The sequence below is a fragment of the Heteronotia binoei genome, chromosome 14 (genome assembly GCF_032191835.1).
Source record: "Heteronotia binoei isolate CCM8104 ecotype False Entrance Well chromosome 14, APGP_CSIRO_Hbin_v1, whole genome shotgun sequence".
NCBI lineage: Eukaryota > Metazoa > Chordata > Lepidosauria > Squamata > Gekkonidae > Heteronotia > Heteronotia binoei.
This window is the reverse complement of record NC_083236.1, coordinates 41,290,349-41,300,255: the sequence shown is the minus strand read 5'-3', so window position 1 is coordinate 41,300,255 and position 9,907 is coordinate 41,290,349. Positions and strand designations below refer to the sequence as shown.

The 9,907-nt window shown below is 51.2% G+C and overlaps 1 protein-coding gene across 1 annotated transcript; it reads left to right on the top strand.

The window, feature by feature from the left end:
* Window positions 1-246: 246 nt before the first annotated feature.
* Window positions 247-3,756, top strand: LOC132582295 (uncharacterized protein K02A2.6-like; the record flags this gene model as incomplete). The annotated part of the gene is made up of 4 exons (XM_060253831.1): window positions 247-576; window positions 1,129-2,241; window positions 2,371-2,810; window positions 2,970-3,756. Coding segments are annotated over 4 exons (2,670 nt in total), but the record flags the coding sequence as incomplete, so codon positions are not given.
* Between the last annotated feature and the right edge of the window lie 6,151 nt (window positions 3,757-9,907).

Genomic DNA, 9,907 nt, shown 5'->3' with positions numbered 1-9,907 from the left:
CAACGGGGCTGGATTGGCCCGACCAACCCAGTAGGCTGTACCCGGGATTGTACATAAGCGGGACCCGGCCCGCGTGTTCGCTCTCTTGCAACGTGCTCCTAATAAACCATGTTGCCCTACTCTCGTCTCCGCTTCGAGTACGTTACACTGGCGACGAAGGTGGGATTCTAGCCTCAGCGGCTACGACGGAGATCTGGGCAACAAGCGACTGCCGCCGCCATCATGGCCAACCAAGGCGGAATCACCGGCTACCTCGAGCCCTTCGACCCAACCAATCCAGAGGGATGGGAGTCCTACGCGGAGCGGGTCGAGTTCTACCTCCGGGCCAACAAGATCACTGACGCCGGAGCAAAGAGGGACGTTCTCATGAGCGTCTGCGGGCCTGCCACGTTCGAGATCGCCAAGGGTCTCTCGGCACCCGCCCGCCTGGCAGAGAAATCCTACGACGAGATCATCCGACTCCTCACGGGACACTTCTCACCACAGCCTTCGCGGGTGGCTCGCAGGTTCCTGTTCCACAAACGGGACCAGATCGCGGGCGAGTCCGCCACGGACTACCTGGCGGCCCTCCGCAAACTCGCCGGGAACTGCAACCTCCCCCAACTGGAGGAAGCCCTGGCGGACAGATTCACGTGGGGCCTCCGCGACGAGAGGCTCCAGCAGAAGCTCTTCGCCAAAGAAGAGCTTACTCTCCAGGCCGCCTTCAGCGAAGCGGTGGCATGGGAACGAACCGCACGAACGTTTCCCCGGGCTAAGATGGAAGCTGCCCACCACGGAGAGCTGGACCACGACGGCCCCGAGGAGGAGGAAGCCCATCAGCTACGCCGCCCAGCCGGGCCACCCAACAGAGCGACCCAACGCCCCCGAGCGACCGACCGACCACCAGCGTCGGAGAGAGCCCCGGCCACCAAGTGCGCCAGCTGCGGCGGCCCCCACGAGCGGAGAGACTGCCAGTACCGGACCTGGGACTGCAGGAGCTGCGGAAAGACCGGCCACATTGCCAGGGCTTGCCGAGCCAAGCCCAACCGCAGGAAGCCGACCACGTACCACGAGTCCGCGGAGTCCCACGCGGTAGACTCTACGTCCCTACAGGTACTGAACTTGCCCCACGATTCCCCCGATAAAATCAAAGTGGCGGTCCTTATAGAGGGGAACCCCTGCCAAATGGAGGTGGACTCAGGGTCCTCCATTTCCCTCATTGCGGAAGAAACCCTAAGAGAACTGTGTCCCCGCCAGCGGCTGCAACTTCGGCCGGCAGACTTCATACTCCGGGACTTCCAGAAGAACCCGGCGCAAATTGCGGGGTGGGCGCGGGTACAAGTCGAGCGGGGGTCCTTCCACGGCCCGCTGGACATCCTGGTGGTTAAGCGCCAGCTGGCCACCCTGCTAGGTCTGGCCTGGTTTAAACCCTTGGGAATCCGCGTGGAGGGGGTGGGCCAGACCATAACGCCCCGGGGGTTTGGGGAGATTTGCAAGGAATTCCCCGAGGTATTCGATGGGTCCCTAGGGAGCTACCGGGGGCCGCCCATCTCCCTGCCCCTAGACCCCACGGTCAGACCGATTCGGCTCAAGGCCAGGAGGGTTCCGTTCGCCTTGAAACCTAAGATTGAGGCAGAGCTAGACCGCCTCACGGCACAAGGCGTCCTCGAGCCGGTGGACTACGCCACCTGGGAAACCCCCATCGTTACCCCCATCAAGCCAAACGGGGAGGTGCGGATCTGTGCCGATTATAAATGCACCATAAACAAGGCACTACAGGACAACCCCTATCCAGTGCCGGTGGTGAGCCATGTCCTGGCCGCCCTAGCGGGGGCTAGGATATTTGGGAAGCTAGACCTGGCCCAGGCCTACCAGCAGCTCCCAGTAGACAATAAGACGGCGGAGGCCCAAACGATCGTGACCCACAGGGGGGCTTTCCGGGTAAAGAGGCTTCAGTTTGGGGTTAGCGTCGCTCCGGGGATTTTCCAGAGCCTAATGGACGCTCTCCTTAAAGGGATCCCAGGAGTCCAGCCATTTTTCGACGACGTTTTAGTCGCCGCTCCGGACCCCGAAGAATTCGGCAACCGCCTTCGAGAGGTGCTCCGCCGGTTCCAGGCCGCGGGGCTCAAGGTCAAGAGAGAGAAATGCTTGCTGGGGGTTCCACGGGTGGAGTTTCTGGGGTTCGCCGTTGACGCAGCAGGAATCCACCCCACGGAAGAAAAGACCCGAGCCATAGTGCAAGCCCCGGCTCCCACTTGTAAAGCGGAGCTCCAAAGCTTCTTGGGGGTGCTCAACTTTTACCACTCCTTCCTCCCCCACAAGGCAGCCCTGGCGGAGCCCCTCCACCGGCTGCTGGACAAAAAAGCCCCTTGGGTTTGGGGCAAACGACAGGCCGCGGCGTTTCAGGCGGTCAAGGACGTCCTGGTGTCCAATGCGGTGCTCCACCATTTTGACGAGGCCCTCCCCGTCATCCTGGCCTGCGATGCGTCGCCGTATGGGGTGGGAGCAGTCCTGGGGCACCAGCTTCCGGACGGGAGGGAGGTACCGGTCGCATATTACTCCCGCACGCTCACTTCAGCCGAGCGCAACTACGCGCAGATAGATAAAGAGGCCCTGGCAATCGTGGCAGGGGTCCGAAAGTTCCATGAGTATCTATATGGGAGAAGGTTCACCATTGTCACGGACCACAAGCCCCTCTTAGGTCTACTGGCCCCAGACCGACAAACCCCCCAAATACTCTCACAGCGCGTGTTGAGGTGGAACCAATTCCTCAACTCATACACGTACACACTGGTTCATAGGGCCGGCAAGGCTATGGGACACGCGGATGCGCTTAGCCGTTTGCCGCTTCCGGAGACGGGTCCGGACCCCGCACCCGCACACCAGGTCATGATGATAGAGAGCCTCCCAGAGCCGCCCCTCCACGCAACGGAGGTGGCCAAGGCCACCCAGAAACACAAGACACTGGCACGGGTGCTCGACTGGGTGGTGAGGGGGTGGCCAGAGGGAAACATGGGGGAAGAATTCAAGCCTTACAAGGCGAGGAGGGAGGAATTAGCCGCACACAAGGGCTGCATACTTTGGGGCAGTAGGGTAGTGATTCCACCCCCGCTCCAAAGGCGTGTTCTAGAATCCCTACACGAGACTCATCCCGGCATAGTGCGAATGAAGGCTCTGGCCAGGAGCTACGTCTGGTGGCCGGGAATGGACGGGGAGATCGAGGGCTGGGTCCGCGGGTGCCAGACCTGCCAGGAATCACGGCCCGAGCCGCCCAGCGCCCCCGTCACTAGGTGGGAGTCCACCCGGAAACCATGGTCGAGACTCCATATCGACTTTGCGGGCCCATTCCAGGGGCAAACCTTCATCATAATGGTGGACTCCTACACCAAATGGCTGGAGGTCATCCCCGTAGGGTCCACCTCGTCCACAGCCGCGATCAGAGCTCTGCGCAGGGTCCTATGCACACATGGCATCCCGGACACCATAGTCTCTGATAACGGGGCCGCCTTCACCTCAGCCGACTTCCAGGCGTTCCTGCAAAGATATCTGATCAGGCACATAAGGTCGGCTCCCTTCCATCCGGCCACCAACGGCCAGGCGGAGCGGATGGTCCGCACAACAAAGGAGGCCCTCGGCCGAATTGTACAGGGGGACTGGGACCACAGGCTGGCCGCGTTCCTCTTCGATAATCGGATCACCCCTAACCCGGTCACAGGAGTCAGCCCGGCTGAGCTCCTCATGGGACGCAAACTCATAACCCGGCTGGACCGGCTGCATCCCGACCGAGCTTCAGACACCCGCGGGAGCCCCGAAGTCCGAGACGCCGCCCGGGGCTTCTTCGCGGGCGACCCAGTTTTCGCCCGAAACTATGCAAGGGGCCCCGATTGGGTGGCGGGGCGGGTACTGAGGGTAACCGGGTCCCGCCACTACGACATATCAACGGAGGGGGGCCAGGTACTACGGCGGCACATTGACCAGTTGAGGCGCCGCACCCTTCCGGAGGCCCCCACAGACACGGACGAGGCTATATCCAGCGAGGAGCCTAACGGAGACAGCCTAGAGGACGCGATCCCAACATCCGTGATGCGGGCGCCGGAGGTACCGGAACCGACCGAGCCCGAGGGATCCGCTGAACCGGACGGGCCGCCCCCCGTCCACTCCAGGACCTACCGAGGCACCATCCTCGGCGGCCGCGCCGCCGCCACCGGGACCCCCCAGACGGTCCACTCGGGAGCGCCGGCCCCCCGCATACTTACAGGACTTTGTACATTAACCAGGGGGGGAGGGGTGTAGTGTATCAAGAAATGTCATGCGACCCGACGGGGGGGGCAACTGGGCAGTCCCAGGAGCCCCAGCGCCGGGAGCCAATCCCCGCCTATCTCCAGCTGTGGCGGGAAGTTCAACGGGGCTGGATTGGCCCGACCAACCCAGTAGGCTGTACCCGGGATTGTACATAAGCGGGACCCGGCCCGCGTGTTCGCTCTCTTGCAACGTGCTCCTAATAAACCATGTTGCCCTACTCTCGTCTCCGCTTCGAGTACGTTACAGGCAACCCTCTCTTTCTCTCACATTCACACACTTACTGGGTCTGGTTTTTCCACAATGACATCTGAAAAGAACAGGGGCTATGCTGCTCCCTCCCCCCCCCTCTCTCTCTCTCTCTCACACACACACACACACACACAGAGTTGTTCTGAAACGAAAACAAAACAAGTCGAGGGACTGTGTTGCTGACCCTTCCCATGAAGTACTTCCTGCTCAACTTTAAAGGCACAGAGACACACTCACATTTTGAAATGGACCTGTTTGCAGGTTTCTAAACCTGCCCAAGATCTAGAGCTGCATGGTGGCTGAGGGAGCGGGGCTTACCCCACCAGCCAGCTGGCTGGGGGTGGGGGGAAGCCTGTAAAACTGGGGGATCCCCCGCTGGGACCTGGGGATTGGGAAGCCTATTCCCCTCCTCACCCCCGCCCTCTCCTGGATCCACCCCCAAAGACTCCAGGTATCTTCCAGCACAGACCCTAGATCCACCCCTGTATGTACAAAATGAAATGGGTTCCAGTATCCACCCAATCATTTCACTCTCTAGCACTGACTTTACTCATTTTTTTTTTTGCTGAGCAGACAGGTTAAAACGGATAAATTGCTGAGCAGACAGGTTAAAACGGATAAAAGGAAGTACTTCTTCACCCAAAGGGTGATTAACATGTGGAATTCACTGCCACAGGAGGTGGTGGCGGCCACAAGTATAGCCACCTTCAAGAGGGGTTTAGATAAAAATATGGAGCAGAGGTCCATCAGTGGCTATTAGCCACAGTGTATGTGTGTATATAACATTTTTGCCACTGTGTGACACAGAGTGTTGGACTTGATGGGCCATTGGCCTGATCCAGCATGGCTTCTCTTATGTTCTTATGTTAAGTTCCAGACTCCTTATCTAATGTGAAAGACCCCTTTCCTTCCTCTAGCACCTAGAGGAAAATGTACAGTGTCCTCAGTTCATACTAGACTTCTGATGAAGGTGTAAGCTACACAAGTAATTACAAAGACCATCCTAAGAAAAATTACATCATTCTAAGCCTACCAAACTCATTGAACATAGAAGGCTGTAACTCTCCTTAGGTGTCCATGGCAAATTGTAGAATTCACTGTCAGTGGATGTAGTTTCAATAATAAGCACAGACTGTGCTTAGTAGAGCCCCAAAGGGAGGAAATAAACTTACAGCCAATTACAATAACGCCCCCAACCAAAAAAAGGATAAGGAACAGATCAAATATAAATAGTCTTTATCAATGTTGTCTATAAAATGGTATTGATTCATAGAAGTACATATAAAAGTATAATAAAATACCAAGCATATCAACATAATGTAAAATAGATCTAAGGCCTTGAAATAACATTTTACAGACCTTGCTTTGGAAATCCTAAGGATACATATAAATGAGCATTATTTTTTGTCTTGTGACATAATTTAATTAGTAATGATATTAAAAAATAAAAAGTTCATTATCATTTAGATAGCTTACTATTTAAACAAAAAAGCAGAATTAATAGTAGAAATTTGTTCTGCGGGCTTGTGCCTACATACATGAATACTTTCCTACACAAATCCTATCTGAATTCTTTGTTATCAAATTTGCAGTTGCACATAACTGAAGCAATATCACTATTGCAGGTTTTTTTTTTTTTTTAATCTCATGGGAGATGACATTTATCTTTTTTTTTGCCCACATAGTCCACCAAGTATTAATAAATGGTATTTCAGGGAACTAAATATTTTCTTTCTTTGGTCTGTGTGATATTTTATGCTTTATATATCTATATATGTATAAATAGATCTTATACATTTATTAAAGCAGAACTATTTTGGTAGGATTATATAAGTTCTTACAATAGCTTTTATTTGTTTCTTAACCATTTTTAGTTTAACAGAGGATAGACCCATCAAGTGCTAGGAGACAAAATAAGGTGGTCCCTACTTTCTGCCTATGCTCTACTTGTTGGCCACTGACTGAAACAAGATGTAGTACCAGGCAGACCACTGGCCTGAGCCAACAGGGGGTTTCTTCTGTGTTGTTTATGTGTTGCCTTGGCCTTTTCTGAAGTCCAGGACAAAGTCAGAATGGAGGTACAGTCGCAGGCTCAAATGTACAGAAACTAATATTTTATTTCTGTAGACGGTATTTCCAGTTCTGCAGACACTAGTATGCTTATGCATGAGACTATAGCCTTTTTCTGATTGCATGCACAGGAGACTACCATTCACATGTAGATCTTCCTGGTGTGTGCAGTCTCCATGTAATGGGACCTCTAGTACACATGAACTGACCTCCAGGTTTTTCAGAATTCATGCTCACACATACCAAGTTTGTACACATTGTGGGTAGCTTGCGCTCCCAATATAAACAGTTGGTAAGTTACCAGTAAGTGTGACTGTAACTACTGAAAATGGCTCCTAAAAATAGCATACCTACGATTTACACTGTGTAACAGTACAAGTCTGCCATGAGAGCAATGTCACCCCAGAGTTGGAAACAACTGGTGTTTGCACAGGGGACTACCTTTACTTTTAGTGCTTTTTTTTTTAAGTGAACTGAAGATACCAACAATGAAAATAAGTGAAACATATTTATTTGTTTGTTTGTTTGTTTTATTGTCTCTATATCCTGCCCTATCCCACGATGGACTCAGGGTGGCTTATAGTGAAGGGACATAAACAACAACAGCACCATATAATAAAATAAGTTAAAATGATCAATCATCAAACAATAAACAAGAGATACTAAGAACAAGATGACAGTAAATCAGTAAACAAATCCAAGGCAGTCCTTAAAGTCTCCTGAAAGGTGATTACTCTAATGATAATTCTGAGGTGTGGTCCTGTGGTCAGGAGAGGCTGAGATGGACCAAACTCATGGTTAATCTTGAGATGCCACCTCAACCGAGACCTGGTGGAACAGCTCCATTTTACAGACCCTGCAGAACCTTGGTCTCTCATGGGAGCATGTTCCACCAGGCCAGGGCCAGGACAGAAAAAGCTCTGGTTCTGGTTGATACTAAACAAACATATTTCTGGCTAGGGACTACTAGCAGAAGTTGATCAACCAAACACAAGGCTTTTCAGGGGTACATATAGGGAGAGACAGTCCTGTAGGTATGCTGGTCCCAGGCCACATAGGGCTTTAAAGGTCAGTACCATAACCGTGAACTTTATTGGCAGCCCTGAACTCTATTGGTACTCAACCCTGAACTCTACTGGTACTCTATTGGCAGCCACTGCAGTTGGCAGAACAACAGTTGAATGTGTGCCCTCATGGACATTGCCATCAACTAGTGCACCACTGCATTCTGCACTAGCTGCAGTTTCCAGGTCAGGTTCAAGGGCAGCTCTGCAAATAATAATTTTCAGTAATCGATCCTGGAAGTGAGAGGAGCCTCATGGTGAAGAGTGGTAAGTTGCTGTACTGCAGTCCAGGCTCTACTCACAACCTAAATTCAATCCTGGTGGAAGCTGGGTTCAGGTAGCTGGCTCAAGGTTGGCTCAGCCTTCCATCCTTCCAAGGTTGGTAAAATGAGTACCCTGCTTGCTTGGGGGTAACGTGTAGATGACTGGGGAAGGCAATGGCAAATCACCCCATAAAAAGTCTGCCAAGAAAATGTCATGATATGATGTTATCCCATGGGTCGGTAGCGACTCAGTGCTTGCACAGGGAACTAACTTTATCTTTTTATCCTGGAACTGACCACCTGGGAAGGTGAGATAGGGAACCAGTTGCCTGACCAACTGAAGATGGTAAAAGGTTGATCTGACAACAGCAGTGACCTTCCAGAGTGAGGCATCCAGAATCACTCCAAGGCTCCTCACCCTTGGCACTGGGGCCAACAGAGTCCTGCCAAGCATGGGGAGCCAATTCCTGAGCCTAGACCTCCATGACTCATTGAGAACCTCTGTCTTTGTTGGTTATATAGAAACACCAGTGCCCAGCTGGACTGGAAAGCCAGTTTGGTGTAGTGGTTAAGTGTGCAGACTCTTATCTGGGAGAACCGGGTTTGATTCCCCACTCCTCCACTTGCACCTGCTGGCATGGCCTTGGGTCAGCCATAGCTCTGGCAGAGGTTGTCCTTGAAAGGGCAGCTGCTGTGAGAGCCCTCTCCAGCCCCACCCACCTCACAGGGTGTCTGTTGTGCGGGAGGAAGGTAAAGGAGATTGTGAGCCGCTCTGAGACTCTTCGAAGTGGAGGGCGGGATATAAATCCAATATCTTCTTCTTCTTCTTTAATTTCCACAGGGCCTGCAGGGCTGAATTGTCTAGGTTGGCCTTTGCAGTGTAATCCACATGTTTGGGTTGCTTTGGTAGTGACATGGTACCAACTACGTATTTTAATAGTTTAACGTTTTAATACTATTTCATATTATCTGCTTGTATGTTGTTTTTAACTCATTTATATGTTTTTAATGGTCTAAATTGCCACGAGACCCTTTGGATGAGTGGCAACTAAAAATCTAATAAATATAAATAAAAACCAAGAGGGGTATCTTTGTTCATCCCAAAGGTGGGTTGTATTCTGTTCTTCTGATCCATGTGTGAAGGTCGTGATTGAGGAGAGTACATGAAGTTTTACTCCACACATTGATTCTCCATGGAGTGTGAAGGCGAGGAAAGGTCTAATGTTGTATTTCATGCTAGAACAAAGACAGAAATAGAAAGTGAGAGTGATTACCCAAATACAGCCATCTGACATTCTCGTCTCAATGTCCACTTCAATAACCCAAAGCTGGAGGGTACCTTTTTAAAGAAAAAAGCTGGAGTTGTTACCCTTTTGTTTTCTACCCACAAGGCAAACCCAACCGATTATTTTCCCCCTCATAGCAGAAATGAACATTACTGACGATGATCCCTGAAATGTTCATCACTCGTTCTTTAATTGCATTAATCCAAGCTCCAAATATCTAACATGATTCCAGAAGGCTAAAAAGCTTGGTTCAACTAAGTATGAAACCATCCAAATTAAGTAGATTGTCTGAGGGTTTTTGTGCATTTGCTGTCTTCAGCATTTGAAAGCAGCTTCTTGGGAACATCGGCCTGCTTAAAATTCAAGCACTCCACAACTAAGAAACTCCAAAAAAGAGGTAATGAACCATAAATTAGTGCCGTTAGATATTTAATACTCAATCAGTATGTGCTCTCTCATGCATATCCCACTGGCATTGCATTCATTCTGACAGTGTGGTATTGGTTCAATTACTTTGCTCATTTACAATAAAAGATTAATGAAAAAAAGGTATATTTTAGTTCACAGAGATTAATTGCATTCCTTCCTTTCCCCAGACTCGAAATATTCAGCCACATAATCCTGATAGCTTTTTTCATCAACAAGTACATGGCAAATTAATAGACTTTCAGTTGCTGGGATCCTCAACGGATCT